This window comes from Carcharodon carcharias, chromosome 17 (genome assembly GCF_017639515.1).
Source record: "Carcharodon carcharias isolate sCarCar2 chromosome 17, sCarCar2.pri, whole genome shotgun sequence".
Taxonomy (NCBI): domain Eukaryota; kingdom Metazoa; phylum Chordata; class Chondrichthyes; order Lamniformes; family Lamnidae; genus Carcharodon; species Carcharodon carcharias.
The window spans coordinates 114,428,684-114,452,655 of record NC_054483.1 but is presented as its reverse complement, the minus strand read 5'-3'; the positions used below and the strand labels follow the sequence as shown (position 1 = coordinate 114,452,655).

Genomic DNA, 23,972 nt, shown 5'->3' with positions numbered 1-23,972 from the left:
GAACCTAACTGAAGCGTACAAAATTAAGAGGGATCTGGATGGAGTGGATAAGAAGGACCTATTAGCTTTCGTTGAAGGGTCTCAGACTTATAGATTTAGAGTAAAAGGTGGGAGGTTGGGAAGGGATTCAAGGGGATTTTTTTTCTCTCAGAGGATGGTGGGAATCTGGAACTCTCTGCTTGAAAGGGTGGTAGGGAAAGAAACCCATATAATATTTAAAAAGACTGCACAGACACAATGGACCAAGTGACCACCTCTGTATTTTTTATTATTCATTCATGGGATGTGGGCTTCGCTGGCTGGGCCAGCATTTATTGCCCATCCCTAGTTGCCCTTGAGAAGGTGGTGGTGAGCTGCCTTCTTGAACTGCTGTAGTCCATGTGGTGTAGGTACACCCACAATGCTGTTAGGAAAGGAGTTCCTGAGCTTTGACCCAGCGACAGTGAAGGAGCAGCGATATATTTCCAAGTCAGGATGTTGAGTGACTTGGAGGGGAACTTACAGGTAGTGGTGTTCCCATCTATCTGCTGCCCTTGTCCCTCTAGATGGTAGAGGTCGTGGGTTTGCAAGTTACTGTCAAAGGAACCTTGGTGAATTCCAGCAATGCATCTTGTAGATGGTATACGCTGCTGCTACTCTGCGTCGGTGGTGGAGGGAGTGAATGTTTGTGGATGCCAATTGATCTGGCTGCTTTTTCCTGGACAGTGTTAAGCTTCTTGAATGTTATGGGAGCTGCACTCATCCAGGCAGGTTCTGTGCTGCAATTATAATTAATTCTGTGCTGTGACTTTTTATGATTCTATATTCTGGTCAATTTAGCTCTGAACCACTCATTTTGAATTACTGTCTTCTACCCCCTCTAGATAATTTATTATCCAGTATACGCATTGTATATTAATAACTCAATCTTCAGCAAGATGATGTACTGGATTTCACAACTGTAGAGTTTTAAGAATGAATCTTATAGTTAAATGATACGAACAATAATAGTTATTGCTTGAGTTTAATCCCTCATTGCTTCAAGTCAGAAAGTGAAACAGACTGTCTCGGCTTGAATCTGTGATCATGCTAATGTGTGATTGCTGTGACAACATATTAAACTGCCAACTGTTTGATTGGCTACCATCAACAAAGAAGTGTTGTCCCAAGTGTGGGTACAACTTAGCTATCGGAACCAAATACTTTTTGTAAACTGCAGCTTTCTTTCAATAACCAAGAAGAAGTCAGTGCGAACAATAGTTGTTCTGTGAAGAGTTCTTTGTTTGAATTTTGTAGAACATAATTAGTCTCTAATTGACTATCCTGATGCAGTGAATGGGTACTTAATTATAAATGCAGTAGAGGTAATTCACAGTCATATTGAAAGCCAAGCAAAATGTGAAACAGCGAAGGGGGTGGATTGAATATCCGAGTACATACAAGTTTAATAAGAAAGTTCCAATTCAAAATACTACATTCAGCTAATTGAACCAAATATCTTTACCAAAGAAATCTTCACAATATGTTAAAATTTAAAACAAACACATAGTTAATTGTAATATTCTTGCATCAGTAATTGTTTCTGAGTTGAGTTAATGACACAACAATAATCTGGTTTCAGTTTAAGGTACATGACTACATTTAACATCCGTGATATGATTCCAAACACTTTTAAAACATTTTTTCCCACTGAAGGAAGTACTAGCAAATAAAAGGGTCCAGAGTAACTTAAGAAAATTCAAGGGCATGCAGGGAAATGCTGACACAATTCCTTAGAAAAATGGAAAAAAGCCATTTGAGCAAGTATGAGCAAGCCCTTCTCGGTTTCATATACATCCCAGTTGCCATAGTATCTACCTCTCTTCACAAACGCACAGTTCACTAAATGCAGTGACGTAGGTTAATTAGGCCATAAAACAAAAGAAAATCAAACTCTCGGGCTTATTTCTAAAGCGATTGAATTGAAAGGCAGAAAAGTTATGCTAAACTTGTACTGAACCTTGGTTAGATGACATTTGGAATACTGTTTTACAATCCTGGTCGCCACATTATTAAAAGCCCATACAGGCCCTGGAGAGGGAGCAAAAAAAGACTTGCAAGAATGATACCAGAATTGTGAGGTATACCTATCAAGAAAGGATGAACAGACTGGTGGTTTTTTTTCTCTCAAAGAGTAGACTGAGGGGTGACTTAATAGAGGTCTTTAAAGGTATGAAAGCTTTGATGGGGACAGAGGGCTATTTTCGCCACAGAGGCAGGAAACAGGAGCCGGGTCTGTTATTGGGTGGGAAACTGACTAAAGTCATGATTTTCATGGGGGTGAGCCCTTAATTGGTATGGAGACTGGTTTTCTGTCCACTCAGAGCCAGCAGGGATGGTAATGGAGGTGGATCAGATGAAGTGAGGGAGACATTTAGACACTCCACATCAACCATCACTGAGACAGCTGGCTATATTAATGGAGAAGTCTGCTTATTGTGCCAGAGCCTTTCACTTTAACAGAGGGGAGCCAGATATCACAGGGGAGCCAGAGGCCTGCCATCCAGGCCTTCTCAATACTGACCTGGATCTAATGCTGGAGGCTGCAAGAGCAAGGAAAGAGGTCCCCCCCCTTCCTGAAGGAGGAGACCACTTTGTCCTGCACCTCTCTGTTCAGCATTGTGGCAATTTGCCTCCAATTCCTTTTCTTTTCTTCCCTCCTGCTCCTGCTCCTGCTCCTCTGCCGATGAACTGACTTCTACTAGGCCTGGTCGCCCTCAAGATACACACCTCTCTGGAGGGCAGTGTTATGGAGAGCACAGCAGACCACCACAATGACCAAGATCCTTGCAGGAGGGTGTTGGAGGTCACGACCCAACCAGTCCAGGCACCAGAATCACAACTTCAGAAGCCAAATGGCCTGCTGAATGGCTGCCCTGCTGAGGAGGTGGCATAGGTTGTATATCACTTATGTACCTCTACCTGGGGTTCTCTAGAGGGTCCGATAGCCACCTCTTCACGGGTTTTCCCTCGTCCCAAGAACTCTGGGAGACGGAGTGAAGGCAGCCTAGACTATCAAAGGATGAAGAAGTCATGGAAACAGCCTGGAAAGTGGGCATATGGACCAAGCTCTTGTTGTGGTTGCAGAAGCTGAGGGAATGCCTTCCTTTTGGTGTTTCTCACTGGCCAGTCACTGGATGCCCTGAAGGCCACATAGGTACAATCAATATTGCCCTGCTTCTGGAGAAACACCCTCTGTCTTTTGTTAAATGAATGTGCTGTGCAAAGAGGGCATCAGTGACCAGAGATGCAGCCGTGTGCAGCCATTTGTGAGATGCCACTAAGGTCCACAGCAGATCCTTGGAAGGATCCTGAAGCAAAGAAGTTCAAGGCTACAGTGACTTTGACAGCCACTGGCAGGGATGCCACCCAGTGCTGCAAGGTGCAAAGTCTTTGGCGACAAGAACCCAGATATCAGTGACCGTCTTCCTGAAGAGTTGCAGTCTGCTGCAGCACTGGTTTCATCTCCAAGTCATCCCTGTCATCTTCAGTGATAGATCCAGTGTTGGGGATTTGGCCTGCATTGTCTTCCTGTCCTTCTTTCCTCTCCCATGACCTACTAATGCATTCAGTTCTGCCCTTCCTGTGAAGGGTGTTGCCCCTTATCACCACGCGGTCCAAAATCTGACAGTTGTGCCCCCATTGCCAGCTGGAGTCTTCCTTCTGGGAAGGTAGCCACCCAGTTGTCCATGTCAGCCTTGCTGTTCTGCTCTCGCGATGTTAGGGCGGTTCCAACTACATTCAGTGCCTGGGCACTGAGTGTCCACTCTTCCTGCCACCAATGCAGCACCAAAGCCACCTCATTACCAAGTGCCCGGTCCCCCTTTGTCCCATTGACCCTCTAATGGAGCTGGGGTGAAGTTTAGGGGCAGCCATGATTGACTGCACACTGTTTACCCTCTTCCCATCAACTGTCCTGATACTGGCTGCTTCTAAAACTTGTGCGCCCCTTTAAAGATCACACCCTCCCTCTTCCATAAGCTCTGAAAAACCTTTTTAACAAGTTAAATTGGTATGCAGGTTTCCTGTGCCAGCCTCCCCCCTGACGCCGGGATCAGGATCTTGAAATCGACCTGCTGTCTGCAACCGGTATTTTCACATCCCCCCCCCCCCCCACCCCATCACCCTTCCCATCTTTGGGAGGCCCTAAAAATTTAGTCTGCTAGAGTATTTACACTTGTGGCACAGAGCAAATTAGAGGCCATCAATATGACATAGTCACCAAGAAGTCAGACAGAAAATTCAGAAGAAACTTCTTTACTCAGAGAATGGTGAGATTATGGAACTCACTACCACAAGGAGTGGTTGAGGAAGATAGTATAAATGCATTTAAAAAGGAAGCTAGATAACCATAAGAAGGAGAAGGGAATAGAGGGTTATGCTGATGGAGTTCCAGGAGGAAAGATAGGAGACAAGGTGGAATGTAAATGCCAGCATGGACTGATTGGGCCAAATGGCTTGTTCTTGTGCTGTATGTTCTATGTAATTCTTGTAAGTTTTGCAGTTAACAAAGTCTAACAGTTTTCAACACTGAGATTTTACTCACAGGAAATAGCAGGCTTGATTGCAAATTACCTGAAATTAGTGGAACTATGGTTAGATTTTACAGTGAATTGTACATTACGTTTGAAAATCAAATTAATGAAAATAAGCAAAACTCAATAGGGCTGGAGTCAGTACAAGTAGCGTTTCCTGGTTACGCTACTGTTTCCATCTGCAGGACGCTTGCATTGAATGAGAATCGTTTGTACATTCAGTGAGGCTGGTTTAAAAAAAAAACTTTTTTTTTAATAAAAAGTGAGAAGATTTATCTTACTTATTCAATAGTCTGAATGAAGTTCTCCCAACATTTTTTTCTTAATTTTTGAGTGATGTTTATCCAGTCTGGCAACAGCTCTGCATGTCAAATATCTGACCCTATTTTTTTTTTAATGCAGTTTCACTTGTAATAAGATCAAAGTCAAATGTGTTACTTTTAATGTAGTTTCATCTCAGATAAGCTGTTTTAAGATGAACTGTCATTTGCCAAAATAGAATAGATCTTATGAGGGCTGCATTCTATTATATTGTGTGTATAAATACATTGGCAAAAGAAATGGAAAAGGAAGAAAGGAAAAATATCAGTGAAGAATTCAGCAATCTTTCATAAAGTAACTGGACAGAATGCTGTACTACATGAAGCACTTGCAACACCATGTTACACTGCCAAACATTAACTTCTCACGCCAGAGAAAAAGGAAGTAGAATTTTTGGGTCATGTTTTACAATAGTCAAAGTCAAAAAAGCAAAACCTTCCACAGCTTTAGCTGGGAAAGACCACGTACATCTCTTTTTTTAAAAAACCAAAGTAACAGCAAGCTTTCAAAGAAATGCACTACACAACTTGAATACAGACTTTATTTAAATTGGTATTCAAGGATGTTTTTTGTAACATTATTTGCAAGCTTTAATCTCCACACGTGAGGCAGATTTTTTTTTTATTTGATCATGGGATGTGGGCACTGTTGGCTAGGCCAGCATTTGTTGCCCTTCCCTAATTGCCATTGAGAAGATGGTGGTGAGGCACCTTATTGAACCACTGCAGTCCATGTGGTGTAGGGCAGAATCGGCCCAGGTTTGTACTAAGTGCGGTAGTGGCCAAGAGAAAAGTTGTTTTACCTGCCGGCCGCAATGGCGGGCTTTCACACCGTGTCGTCCCATTACCGGCACGTCCGGCTTCATTAATAATGCATTCGGGGAAACACTCCAGATTGCCGACCGGCAGGCTCGGATTGGTCGGCCACACCGTGACCTTTGGGCTTTCTCACTCCGGGCGCCATATTTAAAGCACACCGGAGTTCAGCCTACTTCATGTCTTCAGACCAGGAGTGATGGCCCTGAAAAGCAAAGAAGATGGCAACCTCCAAATTTAGCGATGCCTCTCTGGGGCTCCTGCTGGAAGCTGTGGAAGGCTGCCGCAATGTCCTCTACCTCTTTTTTCTGGCCACAGGAGGTCCCAGCAGAGTTACCAATCCACAGCCTGGAGAGGCGTGCCAGCAGCAGTCAGCACCAGTGGAGCACAGAAGAGGTCAGCCTTCCAGTGCAGTAAGAGGATGAATGCTCTCATCCGTTCCGCCAGTGTAAGTCAACCACCTCATCACTTTCAACTCTCACTCTCAAAACCATCACATCCACAGGGATCTCACACCTCAAGGGACAACACCACTAACTCTCACACTGACCCTCACATCGCCACCAGGCTCATATCCTCTGGAGCTTGTGTCCTCATCCTGTCCATGGCTCCGCTCTCACCATGCAAACATTCCATGCAGTGCCATGCGTCTTACACTCTCTCCATCTGTTTTCATGCAGGAGAAACTGGCTAACAACAGCAGGGGGAGATCCCAGACCAGGGAAGGAGTGCCCCACATTAGGCCCCTCACTCACTTTGAGAAGTGTGCCAGCATGCTGACTGGTGAGGATGTGAACCGTGTCTACGGCGACGATGAGGTCAGCGTCGAACATCCACATGAGGATCCTGCACCACATCTCTCAACGGAACTGTGAGTGCTTCCTCTTCTGCTTTTGACTCTGCTGCCATGGACTATGGTTAACAGGGAGCTCCGCCAAGTGACCAACGCCCTCAGCCAGCCTGTCTCCCAGCTGCATCCACGTCCTCACCTCCAGCCAAGAGGACACCTCCATTGCAGAGCTGGAAATAAGTAGCCTGGAAGACCCATCACACCACTTACCCACACCCTCCACTGGCACAGAAATATACGGTGGGACCTAGATCTAGAGCAGGTTTGGGTTCACAATCTGGTAGTCACTGCATGAACACATGTCCACAGCAAGAGGAGGCGGGTTCAGCTGAGCTCCCCGGCATTCAGAGGGCCGCTAGTGAAGTGGTCCAAGTTGGATGACGAGCCTCTGGATTTGGCCTTCCAACTCGTGGAGAGTCAGCAAAAGGTGGGGCACCATCAGAGCAAGCTGTTGGAAGCCCTCAGCAGAGTGGCACACAAGTTGGAGGAGTGCATCTGTATGCTCTCTGATGAAGTGGTGCCTACATGGGCATGCATGCACGTCTCCATGCGAAGGATGGCAGAAGCCATGGAGACCCTGGTTCAGCAGAAGGCAGAGATGTGCGCAGACCTGCTCTCCCTCACGGTAGCCATGGTGAGTTCCTGCAATGGCAAAGCAAGAGGGAAACAGGGCACCTCAATGACCCTCCAGATGCTCCTGCCCCTCAAGAAGTCAGATCGAGGCCCTCGGGCACCTGAAGGGAGGAGGAGGAGCAGCAGCTGGACACCCCGGGTCATCCACTCAGGAATCTCAGAGGCCGTCTGCTCCCTCTGAGTCCCTTTTACCTGTGACCCCCTCAACCTCGTCCTCTGTCACCACAGAGGGAGCAGCTGGTCCACAGGAGGACAGCCAAAGCAAGCCGCGGCCCTCAAGGCCTCGGTTCTCCAGAGGACACATGCTGAAGGCAACAGAGCCAAATATTGCACAGGCTGTCTCCACCACTGCTGTGGATGGCAGGGCAACACCTAGAAGAATTGGTAGGCCTGGGAAGGTTAAGAAATTCTGATTACTCGCGGTTGCATGGTTGAACACATTTTGTCACTTTATAGTCTGATGATATATTTACTTTCACTGATTAATGTGTAATGGTGTCTTTCAGCTCCATTGACAGGCTTTGCAAGTCCTCCCACTGCATCCCTCCCCCCACTGGCAGTTCAGCTGCATGCAGCCAGACCACAAATGATCCTGGGTGGGAGGAGTTTGTGTGACAGGACCTTTTGGAGACTCGTGCAAACACTCTCCCATGCCCGCTGAGCCTTCATCCATCACACTCATCTCACTGTCCCGAGCATTTTCAGTGCTGCCTGCTGGGGTTCTCTCTTAATTGTCCATCTGAGCTGACCTGAATCTCTGCTCACTGACTGCACTCCCATGCAGCACTTGTGCCTACCCAACACAAGGCTCAGTCACTTTCGATTTCTGCAAAATAGTAGTTGTCAAGTTTATCATCAGCTCCCCCGTCCTTTCCCCTCTCCCAGTCACCCATGCCCTTTCCCCACATCACTGCTGACCCCCCTCAGCAACCCCCTCCCACCTCCCCTCTGTCACTACCAGCCCAAACTCTTGTCTTTCCAGGATATCTAGGTGAACGCGCACATTCCCTACCTTCCTGAGAATCCCACTTCCATCCACATTTACCTCCCCAACCTCCTCCTTGCTACTCCCAGGGTCCATGTCTGCCTCTGAGCTCCCACCAACCACCCTCACCACTCTTTCTACCGCTATCAACGCACCCTCACCCTCCCATCCTACTGGCTCCCTCTGCCCCTTCTCATACTCACTACCCCCTCATACCTCCCCACTCTAGACTCGCTTCCCTGGAGGCATCAACTCCACAGACCCCGCTCTTGCACATTCACCTGGACATCAGCACAACCCCCCTCACCCCTGACACCCTCCCCCCAAACCCGGCCATCTTCCCCCTTCCATACTCTATCCTTCAACCCCCAGCCACCAACCCGCCTCTGAACTCCCTCATCTTCCCACTGACATCTTCCCCCTACCGAACCACCTCCTTGACACTCCCCACAGCCATCAACCCTCCTCCAAACTCCCTCCCTTCTACCTTTCTCCCCCTTACATCTACCTTCCCACTTGATGCATTCTCCACCTCCCAACCTCATCCTTCCCCCCCACCCCACCAATATCTTTGTCCCTCCCACAACCCCACCCACACCCTGTCCAACACCTTCATCACTCCCCAACACATTCGTCACCCCCCTCCCAACCTCTCAACCCACCTGACACATTTTTTCTCCCCACCCCGGTACATCTTCCTCTACCATTCACAGGAGAGGGTGTTCCAGGGTTTTGGTGGTGAAGGAATGATGATATAGCTCCAAGTCAGGATGGTGCGGATGTGGAGGTCAACTTGCAGGTGGAAGTTTTCCCATGCGCCTGCTGCCCTTGTTGTTCTAGGTGGTAGAAGTCGTTGGTTTGGAAGGTGCTGTCTAAGGAGCTTTGGTAAATTGCTGCATTGCGTCTTGAAGATGGTACATACTGCTGCCCCTGTGACATAGTGGTGGAGGGAATGAATGTTCGAGGTGGTGAATGGGGTGTTGATCAAGGAGCTGCTTTTGCCCTGGATGGTGTCAAGTTTCATGAGTGGTGTTGGAGCAAGTGGAGCCTATTCAATCACACTCCTACCTTGTTAATTATGGGCAGGCTTTTGGGAGTCAAGAGATGAGTTGTTCCCTGCAGAATTCCCAGTCTCTGACCTGCTTTTCTTGTATCCACAGAATTTATATGGCTGGTGCCAGTTCCATCAGTCTGTGAATTATGCACTGTAAAATATAAAATATTCAATAAATATTTAGTCTAGAAGAATTCCATGCTTGTTGGTATGGTATTGTCTTAACCTCCTAACAATTTGATGTTCAAATGACATTGAAATTATAGTGTGGGAGGCTAGTATGCAATCACTTAGTAGAGTCTTCTGAAATTCTTCACCACAGAAGCATTAAACTGTTTAAATAGATTAACATCTCTGATAAAATAAAGAGGAAATTTTTATATGATACGATTCAAGCTCTCAAATCTCTCAGCGTAATTTCAGGAGCATTGTGCTTCATGATTTGATAATTATTCAACAGTCACATTTTACATTGGTATCATTTTGTTTGCCTAAACAGTTGGTTCTTTAGTGAATGTGCTATGTCAACATGAACCCTGCAGCAGGCAGCTCATACGTTGGAAAATAGGGTCAAACATAGGATAACATTGAACCATATGTGCAACTGACCAATAAATCACTTACCAGCCTTCTAAGTGTGCCAGATTGTTAATATATGGTAAATTATTTGTGCAGCAATGATGTTCTGTCATTGGATGTCTTCTGCATTTTAATAATACAGTGCCACCTCAGATATATGCAATCTCTTTATAATCCAGTTTTGGACTCCTAAAAATCTGGCAAATTTTTAAAAATTAAAAATTCTGCAACTAACATTTCAAATTAATACTAGTTAATCTTCCATCGATTACAACTCATGAAATCTACCCAAATATTATAAATTTCAAAGAAGATGCAGTGTTCTAGAGCACTTAATACCTTATATAATGTAAATGGAATGTCACTTATGAGACTATTTATGAGATTAATTCTATCATAAACTTTGATAAAATAGCCATCATTACATTGCCATCTGTAGGATATCCAAAAATAATACTTTCCAACCACACACACACACACTAGCATTCCGGCCTCCAGTGTAGTTCTCCTGTAAATCGGCGACTTAACAAGAAAAATGTTTGTGTTTCATAACTGTATGAATTTGGACTTAATCTCTTGAATTATGTGAATAATTTTTAATAAATGTTAACCACAGATGAATGCTTGCCTAATTAAAGCATAGAAATTCAGTATACCAAATCTATGTCCAATGTGCAAAACTCTATTCATTTTTGGTCTATGCGAATCTGGTATACCAAACCCTTTTCCATTTGCTTTCAGAGCAAAGATTCTCAATTCAAACTTAGCTCTTCAATACAAAATCCTGACCAAAGCTGAAAATGCTTTAGCTGCCTCAGACTCTGGAATACTCATCTATTTTTTCTGCCTTGCTATCTCTTTCTCCTTTTTAAAAGCCTCTTCAAAATTTCTCTCTTTCATCACATCTTTGGTCACCTCATTCAACTCTTCTCCCTCACTGTCCATTGTCCATTTTTGGCTCTCTTGACCCATTTTTGGTCATTTCATTGCATTGAAGGCACTAATACAAGTTGTCATAAGATACCAAATTAGCAAAAGTTTAATCCTCAATTTATTAAACAAATTGGCCCAATCTCAATTTTTATTTGAAGATAGCAGAATGTTTTGGTGCTCTCATGAAGGCACGCTTTATGTCAAATGATAATTTTTAATCCCCCATCTAGAAACCTGAATTGAACTTTTGAAAACAGACTTTTTAAACACGGAGACTAAAGGTAACTTGAAATTAAAGCACAAGATGGTTACCCCAATTTGTATTGCTATACATTCCACATTCCAATTCGTTGGAATGGAGACAGCATGTCTGCAAAACCCACCAAAGACAATGACCTCCTGGGGAAAGTGAAGGACCCACATCTCCTGTCTCATTAGCAAGCATTAAGGAAAGGCATTAAGGCAATCACCTGAGGTATTCAACTTTTAGGAACAAACCATTAAGCCTAATCACTTGGACGATGGAACTCTGGCTAAGAGAGCTTTCTATACATGGTTTAATCAAGTTACACTTGGAATACACAGAATGTATTTGTGTGAAAGTCAAATTGTATTTATTATTTTACATAGATTGGTTTAAGTATATTAAAGCTAACTTTTTCTTTGTTAAACTCAAGAAAACCTGTCAATTGGTTCTTTTATGATCACAGAATGTGACAGTGTCAGTTCTCAGAGGGCAATTTAGCCAGTCTCATTCTCCCACCCTTTCCCCATTGCCCTGATATTTTACTCCCTTCAGGCACTTATCCGATTCCCTTTTCAAAATCCGGTTTGAATCTGACTCCACCGCCCTTTCAGACAGCGGATTTAAGATCGTAACCTTGTGCTGCATAAAGCAGCTTTTTCTTATGTCACTTTTTGTTCTTTTGCCAATCACCTTAAATCTTTATGCTCTGGTTCCCAACCATTCTGCCAGTGGGATGATTTTGAACACTTTATCAAATCTGGTGTTGAACTGGAAATTGGGGCTGTGTTCACTGGTACCACAGTTGGAGGAGCTGATCATGGACAGCCTGGCCATAAAGGGGATGTGTCTGTTGCCTCCCCTCTTCCTCTTGCGCCTTTGCTTCCTCCTCAGCTGCTCACCATATATCTGATGGCAGGGCAGTGCCCTCTCGATGACGAAATAGTGCAGGATGCAATAGAGTACGCAGAGTCACGACACACTCGTTTAGTATTGCAGGGCTCCTCTAGAATGCATACAAGCAGTGGAAGAATTGCTTAAGCACCCCAATGGTCTCCTCGATTACATTCTGTGTGACAGCATGGCTGTCATTATATGCATCTTCCCCACATGTGCATGAGTTGCACACCAGAATCCTAAGCTAGATGGTTGGCAGGTAAACCTTGTCGCCCAGTAGCCACCCTTTGGTTAGACGTGGATCTACTGATGGCACAATGACTGGATCAGAATAAAGGCATCATAATTGTCACTGTTGTTGGATTGATCTCCATGATGCACTGAGGATGGTTGCAACCACCCCACTGAGGGTTTGCGGTACATTGCCGAATTTAGATTCAGTGCCCATAAAAACAATATCCAGTCAATGGCGCCCTGCATCATGAGGAGACTTGCTATTGTGGCAAAGCTACATACTTCTCCCTCCACCTGCTTCATGCTGGAAAAAGAGAAGACAATGTATTCCCCTCTCTTTAATATACTGTGTCACCTCATGGTGAATAGTGAACTGCAAGTTTTTGGAGATGTCCTCTGATCCAACCCAATGCGAAGAAGTTCATGGCCATGGTCACCTTTGTGGATCACTGGCCATCTTGCTCTGCTGTGAGGCTACAGTCTACCTGAAACAGGTGACAGAATTTCAGTGAGCACCTTCGTTTTGAAACACAGACACCGAGGATGAGGTGGAAGAATTTCCCCCAGAAGATCTGATTCGATATGGCGACTGCTGAGAGCCCTTCTCCCCCTGTGTTGCCTTTGCTGATTCGCTCTGTCATCTTGCAGGCCAAGAGGGGTGGAAGCTACAGCACCCTTAACTGAGAGCAAGTGGTCTGAGCAGAATGCTTGAAATGAGTACCAAGGGCCTGAATTTTTCCATCGGCGATTTGGGGGCACCGACAGGAAAATGACGTGGGATGACATTGGGAGGAGCCCCCGATGTCATCCCGGTCCCTTTAAATTTTTAAGAAGGCGGGCTGACGCCGAAATCAGCTGTCTGCCCGCCGACCTGTCAATGGCCAATTGAGGCCATTGACAGGCTAATTAAGATAATTAAAGGACCTGCCTGTCCAACCTTAAGGCTGGTGGGCAGGCCAGGAGCCCCAGCGGGCTTCTGATAATACATCAAACCTCATCCACCGGTGGGGTGAGGTTTCATGTCCGTTTTTAAAAAGTCTAATAAAGTTTATGTCATTTTTATTAACATGTCCCATCTCATACCGCTTCCCGTCGGGCAGCCTGCGGGGGGGGGGGGGGGGCCTTAATTGGCCCGCCCACTCAAAATGGCGGCGGGCCCCATTTCGGTGGTGGTCAGCTGTCCGCCCGCCATCCGAGGGCAAAGTTCTGCCCAAGGCCTTCGCCAAGTGCCACACCACTCCCTGTAGACTCCACCTACTTTAAATAACAATGCCAACCACCAAACACTTCTATTAACTCAACAGCAGCCAGTAGAAATGAATCAGCAACTAATTTGAGAGTGGTCGATGATCTCTCTAAATAACGCGGGTGGGAGGTTCATCCTGCTCCTGAACACGTGTGAGGTTGAGAGAGACTGGAGCATTGAGGTTCATGATGGCATAGCTAGAGTCAAATCAATGTTACACTCTAACCAACATCATAATCTGCCTACTCTGCATACTTCTGGCACACATTTCTAGCACTCCTGCTACAAACCTACCTAAATGGTGTTTGGCAGCCTGCACCCAGAGCCCAAATTGACAAGCAGGTCAGAGTTTATTAACATAAGAAGAATGATTAAATATTTCTCAATTATTCATGAAGCTAATTTTAGTCAGTGTAATTTTAACAGTTTATGATGTAGTAGAAGATATATTGTTTAATTACTGTGAGCCCATTTGCCTGCAGGTGTAGAGTTATTGCTCCCAGAAGGAACATTGACTGTGTCAACATTAGAGACTGCCAGACTAAGGTTTCTTGAAGGACAGGGAGAAGCCCACTAGGATTTAGTGTTTGGTATAGAAGCCTAAATAATCATGCAATTAAAACTGACGGTAGCAGTATCTGATATTTAATGCATTTGAAATATTTTGTTCAAGTAGAGAAGTGAAAAGAGCAAAATAAGGTTTAGATAAATCATGTTTTATTTTAACTGCAGCATATAAATGGAGACTCTCAGGACTCATATCCACATGTAGTAACTTGATCAAATTGAGAGCTATTGAGTGAGGTAAAATTACCTCACTGCTCAGAATTAAAAGATTAGATTAAAATGATAATGTCACTGGATGTTAGCTAATTATAATGGTTTGGAAAAGGAGATAACTGCCTTGCAGGATCCCATGAGGATCAGTGGCTGTTGGGAAACCTGAACTCTCTTGAAAAATCATTACATGGTATACGTTTGCCTGAAATAGGAAAATGACATTGCATTGTTTGATGTCCTAGGCTGTTGTTTACTCAATGAAAATCTGATAATTCTGCAACACTTGCCACAGTTGTAGTATTTAGATGGGCTGAAAGCTGATCACAGATTTATGATTTGGATTATCAGTGTGTTGATCCAGACTAAAATTCACATGAATACAGTAACTCTTGTGTTACATCCTTAAAAAACTATGTCCCTTAATTTGGCATTGTCAGCGTTGTTCTATTTTTATTATTCTACCTATAGATTTAAAATTTAAAAAATAAGATTATGCTGTGCAACATTAGCATATGGTGTGCAAAATTATTGCACTTTTGTGCAAAATTCCTTTATCTTCCATTTTGTTTCAATGGAAGCATTAATCCACTTATTTAATATTACACAATGTCATTTCAAAGCCAAATTAATCAAACACCTTTTTTTCTTTACTCTTTCTTGGGATGTGGATGTCATTGTCAAGGCCAGTATTTGTTGCCCATCTCTAATTGCTATTGAACTGAGTGGCCTGGTAGGCCATTTCAGAGGACAGTTAAGAGTCAACCACATTGCTGGAGTCATGTCGGCCAGACAGGGTGATGATGCAGATTTCCTGAAAGACATTAGTGAACCAGATGGGTTTTTACAACAATCAATGATAGTTGTCATGGTTACCTACTGAGACTAGCTTTATATTCCAGATTTATTAATTGGATTTCAATTCCACCAGCTGCCATAGTAAGATTTGAACACATGCCCCCAGAGAATCCTCTGGATTACTAATCTAATGGCATTACTACTACACCACCATCTCCCCCTAAACCTACTAAGGTTACCTTTCTCAATAGGGGTGTTTGGAGGGTACCGCAGCTGGATATTCCTGCCAAATTGGAGCACAACCTATTTTCGAAATAATTTATGCTTTGATGGCAGATGTGATGGTATCATTCTCACATCTGTTACTCTACGTGATAGAATATAAAGATAGAACTGGTTGGGTTGAAGAAGCAGAACATAACCCTTTAGCAATCCATATGGTACTTGCCGCAAGATTTTCCTTGATCTAATTGAGGAGTGATGAGGTTAATGTTGTGTAGTGGCCTATAATTTTAAGGTCAAGGAAAGTTGATCTAATCACTACAGTTCCAAGACCAGTGGCCTGAAATTTGCAGCTACATTTTTTTCCCATTGTGCCTCATTTTACTTCCAGAGTAGAAACATAAATTTTACAACCCCCAAGTAGACATGAAGAGGCTGCAGGAGCAATCTGATAGATTTGTACAGAATAGAGGGCACAATCTTCCGAACTTGTCCCTGCCAGAGCAGTGGGACAGTATTCATGTTGAAAACCCAGTTTACTAATGGGTGGGTTTAACTGAGGCTCTTTAATTCAGTGGCGGCATTGGCATCCCATCTCTGGGTTGACTAACCAATAACTCTTAGTCACGTGCAAACCTACCTCCTCTTGCTTGCCCCCCAGAGATGGTAGAATTTGCTCAGCTTTGATATTTCAGAGTTATTTGGGGTGATTTTCATTTGACAGCATTCCCATTTCTTACCTGAAGAGCATCAGTCAGAAAATGAAAAACAGCGCTTAGTTTTGTGCTGGTTGATTAATTAAATTGTATTGCAATCTCTCTTTGATACACTCTCATAAGGACAGATTTTTAACTTCAATCTTATTATGAAAAATCTACATACAAAAATAATCGGAAAAAGACATCCAATGATTTTCAACACGTGCCTACCTTGAGGCTTGGTTCAAGGTATCGTAGGGTAATTGGTACCAAGCTGGTCCATGACAGGTCTTCCCCGATAGCATTGCATGGCACAGATTTTTACTTCTGAATTAGAAACAATTATGGAAATTGGCACCTTTACCCACCAGCATCTTTGTGCAGTGTACAGTGAAGCCCATCTGTCACTGCGCTTACTGATGTAGTTTCCCATCCCTTATTTTAATAAAGAAAACTGAGCCATCAACAAATTTAAATTGAATTAATGAAATGATATTTGCTTTTGCTTTGAAAATTACCATGCATTAATGACCAAGTTCCAAGTATTAAGGACGATATGTAAAAATCGAATGCTTTATGGTAATGTTTTCTGACAATTTGTAAGCAGTATTATTAAAAATTGAGACTTGCCCTGCAGCCCTTTCTGTTTCTCATTGCACATTTAATAGATTACAAGTTGCTATGCAGAAAATCTCATTTTCTTCGGCACTTTTCATTCTGCCTTCGAAGATACACTGTTAACAAACACCAACAATTTAAAAAAATAAATAAATATCAGTTCTCTACTCTTTTACTTTAATATGCCTAGAGCTTTTTCCTAAATTAAGCAGCATTGCCCGTTGTGAGGAAAAGTACATCATAGTAGATGCCCACGGTAAGAAAATGTGCAGTGCAGATTATAGTCATTTTAGTTGAGCCTTTCCAGATCAAATGCATTTTTGCCAGAAAATTTGGCTACCTCTCCCAGGAGGGACATAAAGTAGTTTCATTCTGGTGCTGTAATCACTCACTAGGTCTGTGAGAAGTTTATTTATTTCTTTTTTTAAAACCAATGTTCTCCCTTCTTTTCTGTTGCCTTGTTCCTCTGGTATTATCCTGAGTAGTTTTTTCCTCCAATGTTTGAGCCTAGATCTGAGGACTAGATTTTTCTTTTTCGTACACCTGTTTGGTTGGGGCAGGAATTCCATCCTTACCGCACCATGATTCCAACCTAGTTCCCTGGCCGTTCTATTCCTTGCAAACTCCCAGCAGAATATCTACCAGGAAGTGGAAGCCCAGCAGGGTCACTGAGGGGAATGGTAGTGGTGCTGCAGCGTAGCTAAACCCGATCCTCATTGGTGATTGTCTCTTTCCCAACTGCCACATGGGCTCAGGTGGTTGTTCCTGTTGAATCCTGGTCAAAGTCCCCGAGATAACAATAGGAAGGAACTGACATTTCCCGATGGAGGGAGAGAACTGTTCAGCAGTCTCCTCTCTTTCTGTCCATTTCACTCCAGACCTCAATCTAACCTGAGGCCCGCAGCAGGGCTATTCTTCAGCTTTAATGTGAGTCTCTCCTTCTGCTGCAGTGGGGCTGCTCATACTACAACCTAGTACATCCAGGAACACAGAATAATCCTATATCCTCAGTGTTATGTAGGTTTTAATAACTGCTCATATTGAAGCTATGTTCCTTGGTTCACTACCATACTCCAAGTGAAATGTGATTGACATGTGACCCAGTAATTCTTTACAACAATTCATCTTCAGAAGATTCATCCATTCATCTACCCTGTCCATATTGTAACCAAGAAAAATCCTTTCACATCTTTATTGGGAGCAGGATTTTTCAGAGGGAGCCAATGTGAGTGCAAATGATGGTTTGGATTCTAGAGAAAAAGCAAAAACTATGCAAACATGTGTTATTTTCTCAAGTTGGTGCTATCGGTCAACAATAAAGTAATGAGATCTTTGGCCCTGCTGTGACCTTCTTGATGTTCCTGTGAAAAACAAACTGACTAGCACTGCAGATATTCCCCACAAAACTTGGATTGAGCCAATGGCACAAAAGCACTGTCATAGATTTAGCTTGCTGTTGGCATTACTAATAGTTTTAATTCTGAAAAATCTTTTGTCATATTTGGTGCAACAATCTAAGTTTATTCAAAAAGCAAGTGTTTGAGGAAGATGGGGTGGGGAGCAAACCATTTAATTCAAATACAACCATTCTGTGTGATTTTTTTGAATGTGTATTTTGTACGCAGTTGCTTTTAGATTTAAATAACCAACACTTAGTTAAATTCATAAAGCTTGGTCACCATTTCAGAGGCATTTATGACCTTACCTTTTCCAAGTCAAAACAAAAGACTTGCATTTGTTTAGTGCCTTTCATGACCTCAGGATATAACGAAATACTTTTGAGGTGTAGGCACATCATGTAATGTAGGAAACATGACAATTTGCACACCGCAAGCTCCCACAAACATATGAATATAAAAATTAGGAGCAGGAGTAGGCCACTCAGCCCCTCGAGTCTGCTCTGCATTCAATAAGATCTTGGCTGATCTAATTTTAACCTCAACTCCACATTCCTGCCCACCCCCAATAACCTTTAACCTCTTGCTTATCAAGAATCTATCTACCTCTGCCTTAAAATTCAACCACCTCTACCTCAACCACCTTTTGAGGAAGAGAATTCCAAAGTCTCACAATCCTCTGAGAGACATTTCTTTTCCTTCTCTCTGTCTTAAATGGGCGACCCCTTATTTTTAAACAGCATGTGATCATGTTTTCTCGTGATGTTGATTGAGGCTAGGACATTGGGGATAACTTCCCTACCCTTGTTTGAAATAGTGCACTGGGATCTTTTATGTCCACCTGAGGGAGACGATGAGGCCTCAATTTAACATCTCATCTGAAAGACAGCACCTCTGACAGTGCAGCATTCCCTCAGTACCATCCTGGAGTGGGAGTTGAACCCAGAACAGTCAGTAAGTTTGATCAGAAGTACCTAAGACACTGGGCAGAATTCAGTTTGTGGGACGGGAGTTCCATCAACTGGCTGGAGAACTGGAGGGAACCTTACACTGCTTCTCTCTTGGAGGCCTGATGCTATTTAATTGCAATCAGTACTTATCTGGACAATGTCAGGCCTCCCACTCGATCAGAGCCCCAGTGAGGCGTAAATCCCACTGCAAGAAGCTGGCAGCTCTCCTCTGGAAGAGGTGGCAGCCGTTGGTAATGTACTGAGGTCTTCGCCAGGTATCGAGGTTGGATCCCTAGAGACAGATGCGTGTGGGTAGGATGGGGCTCGCTGGCGAGAGGGGGATGTGTCAGATGCAAGGCAGCGGGGTGACTTTCAGCAGGCTCCCTCCATTCCAGAGGCCAGGTCCCTCAATGGGGAACCAAGTGCCATGAGTCCCCCTACCCCACTGTCAAGGCCGCAGGGCTTTTTGGGTGGCTTTCAGAAGGTCTGGGAAAGCCATGCTGGTCCTGTTAAATCCCTCAGCCCTCATTAAATTCCGGTGGGCTCAGGGATAATTGCTCTCGAGTTGTTCGTTAATGAGCCAAATTGACATCCCATTGCCAGCAGGTGGGATTTCCACATTAGGGCTTCCCGCACCCTGTCCCCAACTGAATTTGGGAATTAGACATGGGAACTCCAGCCCAATTCTCCTGGTCCCCTGCCATCATGTGTGCTCCAGGGGGATCCATTAAATTTTGCTCAATTTGTCTACAGCTTTTGAAGAAAACTAGTGAAGACAACGAACGAAAGAAAAATGATTCACTACATAAGAAAATGGATAACACTATTGTTCTATCACAAGTATAAACTACTCGTTTTCTTACTGTAAGAAGAGATAGAAGTTTAACAGCTGCTGTGAAGAGTGATGTTGCTATAGTTTACTTAACTGTCATTATTTGATAAATTAGTTCATCAGTTAAAGCCTAAAGCAAGTTCTAGTGAGTGTTGTACTACTGACTTATTAAGACAAGGGGGATTCCAGGATGGAAGTAATCACTGAAGTAACTTAAAAGGGATTGCCGGTTTATTATCCTGAATGCATTGTAATATTTTTATTAGATAACAGGGCAAGTGAAAACATTCTTGAAAGGAAACTAGGATTTACCTATGAGAGCATGGTGAAACTCAACAGCTAACAATATCTGATTTCAAAAAGCGAATAAAGGAACCCAAAAAAAATGTACTCTGATCGTGTTGACAGACATTAGCACTGATTTCCCACCCTCTCTTCTTTGGCAAGCTCCTGCCCTTAGGACCAATCAGAGCTTGCCATGAGTAGGTAATTAGAGTGGATCCTAGAAATTCTGGCAGGGTCAGCTCTGTTGAACTTTGGTGAGTGCAATGCTCCCTGACCTCTGGCCTTTCCAATTCAGCATCAGAACTAAAAAAATCCTGATTTAGAATCCTTCAAAAAAACATCCCTTAGCTGATCCTTCAGTGGAAGAGTGTTCTTCCCTCTGTCCTGTTGTTCCAGATGTTTTGTTGGGAATCAGGCAGATTGACCAGTAATTGTGATGTTCTCTTCCCTTGGTGCAGGCTGGTTATGAATTGATTTCAGTTGATGGAAAAAGCCTACAAAACGTCACACACCGACAAGCAGTGGATATAATCCGTCAATCTTACAGTAACAAATCTCTGGATCCAATGGTGTTCGTGGTTAAGGTACCCAAGAGCAGCTGAAGACTAAATCTGTCAGGACCAAGATGGACCTTTGGCATATAATTTGGGATGACCACATATTACAGACATTTTTAAATGTATGATGGGAGTCCTCCAACGGAACTTCAATTGATTTGAAATCTGTAAACCACTTTACTGTTGATTTTAAAAGCAATTTACAAAACATTTCATACAGTGGATGGACACTGTTTTCTATATTATCCATAAGTGAATGAGTCATTACTCTCTATGCATATGACTCCCAAAAATAGATTCTTACACAGTTCCTTCTTGAGCAGATGGTCTGTAAATCATTTTATGGAAAACATGCTCATTGTAATTTTTCATGTCAAGCTCAAGAATGTGAGTTGGATGGTCTGGTGTATAATGTTAAACACTAACATCCATCACAATGCACCATATGTTTAAAAGTTGATCGTGAACTGACTTGTGGGCAGGATGGGGGCTGTGGTTCGTGTACACATTTACCACATAATTTGTGTGCACCATTGATCTACCATTTAGGATTTTTTTTTTTGCACAAGAATTGTTCATGACAGTACCGCTGGGAGTGTCCATTCTTTGGGCAGTTGTTACACATAATTGTGGTATAGTCGTGGCATTTACAAGCTTCAACTTGCAAGCTTCTGAAGAATGCTCAGTGAAGCATTCTTCACTCAGGTTGTAGAAGAATAGTTGAATATTTAGATGAAGTCATAATTGGTTGCAAATATTTTTCCTTGAACCATGCAGGCTACTTTACTGCAGATAAATCAAGTAACTATAGTATTTAGTTAATGCTGCTTTTCGCCGATATGAATGGAAGAGGAACCTAAATAACTTGAGGCTGGATTTTACAGGGGATGGATTACCACCCTCCCTGTATTAAAGGTCTGTTGGCCTCTTGCCGACCAGCAATCCTGCCATCCTGCAGTGGTATTACACTGGGTGTGGCCTTAATAGGGTCAGAATGCACTTCCGCCCCCTCGGGGACAAGAAGTCCAACCTGATTGTTGGCAGCTCTGTAGCTCCAGCAGCACCATAAGAGAGTGGTAGCCACTGCTGGGACTACAATCAGTCCCCAGAGAAGATGGATACTGGACTTGGGTAAGTCTGGGGATTTTGGGGGAGCACAGCTGGGAGACCCCAGGAGGTACCCCTCTTCCTCCCCACCTTCAGCCTGTGCAGGTGAAAGCTGCCAGACTGGTTGCCCACCTTCTGCTTTCCCCGTAAACCGAAAAACTGCAGTGGAGGGGGAATGAAGCCCTTAAGTGTTGGTTCAGTGTACACATAAGACCTCAATAGGTCTAAGCTCAGGCGTGTTGCCTGGCTCCTTATCCCCCTCCCCCACTTATTATGAGGGACAGGTTGGGGTTGGACGGAAAGGCAACCCAATTTATTTTAGTTGCCCCCTCCCTCCCCACATCCCCCCGCCTTCAAATACGCCAGTGGGGGTGGGCTGTAAAATTCACTCCTTGGTGTTCTTGGGTAAAATTCCCACTCCTTCCCATATACTCTGTCCCTGTAACTCATGCAGGTTCTCAATAAAAGCTTCATGATACTATCAAAATGAAAGGTTTACCACTGTTAGGGGAAAAAATAACCTTGTGTGAGTCATAACTTAAATTTAGTGGAAGTTACAGAACTTCACTTCATGAGGTCATTTGATCTGTGTGTTTTCTATTTAAATGATTACTTTTAATTTTTACCATTAATACAGATTAAGTACATGTCTGTTATAAATTAAAGAAGCCCTTCAAAAATGCACCCTCTATTTATGAGTACACAACTAAAAAATACAGATAAGTGAACCTTTCTTGGTAATTCAGACTTTCTCAATTCAAACCCCAAACAATCATGACGTACTTGAATATATTCAAAGATATGTACATATTTGATTGTAAATGGCATTGTATTTTTTTTATTAAGAACACAACTGCATGTGTGCAAAACTCCGTGCATGCTGCACCGGCATTTTCTAACTAGAATTGAACAACATCAGCAAATGTTCAAATTCTCTCAATCGAATCAAATGCCCTTTACCTTTCTCCCTTAATGTCCCCAGTAAAAGTTAGCACAATCATCCCTTAGTGAAAGTACTGGAGATACTGAGTTTCCCACCTACATGTTTCTGTCATTGGTCATTTGTCAGGCTATATACATGTACATAATTCATATCATTGAATGCTTGATAGCACCTAGGCACTTATACATTAAGCCAGTGCTATCAACGGCAAAGTACAGTTGGTCTGTCATTAACAGCACTCTTTTGTATTAAGCTGGTTGACCTCCAGGTACATAATGGCATCAGAAACTCACAATTTTTATGGGACCCATCAGCTGCTGTCAGTCCTACTTATCTCTCAATGATAGGATTTTTTTAGCAGCAGCACCTCCATAAACAAAAGGGCAGCAGTACACAGCGTAATTGTCTCTGAGTGGTGCCCTCATGGGACTGCATATTAAATATAAGTGCCTCCCTGACACATCCAGAAAGATCTTTGAAGAAAGGTGATAATACAATGCTGTCATCGACACATTATCACCAAGTTCCAGATTCATTCTATGCAATGGGTATTATTGTATATGTTTTTAAGATTACTGTTATAAATGTGATCATAGAATTACCTGAATCTGTTTACAACCAATTTTTAACCAAAAATTTGCATTGTGGTACATGGCAACTATGCAATCCAATCCAACAAATTAACTCTGTGCAGCTTGTGACCCTTGATAATCTGTAGCAAAAAAGTGCCTTAATTTTGTTTATTAGCTTATTTCTCTACCAAAACACCAAATAGCAAAATTATTGTGATATAATTTCCCCCATTGTTTCTTTGTGAAATAAAACTTGGCATTGATACAGAGTGGCTCTGATGTGATTTCAATAATTTATACCCTTTCACTCATCTATCTTCTGAGTGAAGCAAGAGGAAGATTTGCATGTAAAATGCCTATTAAATATCAGTGTTTCACTTGACTGACACTTAGCTGTGAATGGAGCAACTGTGCTCAGAAGTCATGCATTGAGATCAAGTTTGCTTTTGTTAATAACTCATTTGATCACTTTATGTCAGAAACTTTTTGTTCATTTTTAAGCCAATGATCTCGACTTCACCTACCATAATGTGTGGGACATGACCAGGGAGAGAGGAGGATTAAAGATTTAAATACAGGGGGCACAGCCCCAACAAAATATACTAATGACTTGGATGAGGGAAATTAATGTACTATCACCAAGTTTGCGGATGACACAAAAATAGGTGGGAAGGCACGTGGTGAAGATGACACAAAGAGTCTACAGAGGGATATAGACAGGTTAAGTGAGTGGGCAAAAACATGGCAGATGGAATATAATGTGGGAAAGTGTGAGGTAATGCACTTTGGCAGAAAGAATAGAGGAGCTGAATATTATTTAAATGGAGAAAGACTGAAGAAAGCTGCAGCTCAGAGGGATTTGAGGGTCCTCG

General features: G+C 43.1%; 1 protein-coding gene across 4 annotated transcripts in view; it reads left to right on the top strand.

The window, feature by feature from the left end:
- pdzd7a (PDZ domain containing 7a) overlaps positions 1-23,365 on the top strand; it is a 106,261-nt gene extending 82,896 nt beyond the window's left edge. For 3 of the 4 annotated variants that reach the window (XM_041209585.1, XM_041209586.1, XM_041209588.1), the window contains exon 16: positions 20,380-23,365. In XM_041209585.1, the coding sequence (XP_041065519.1) occupies positions 20,380-20,523 (144 nt within the window). In that variant the 3' untranslated portion in view covers positions 20,524-23,365. The remainder of the gene's footprint in view (positions 1-20,379) is intronic. The other variant, XM_041209587.1, reaches the window with a different exon arrangement.
- The last annotated feature ends 607 nt before the right edge of the window (positions 23,366-23,972 follow it).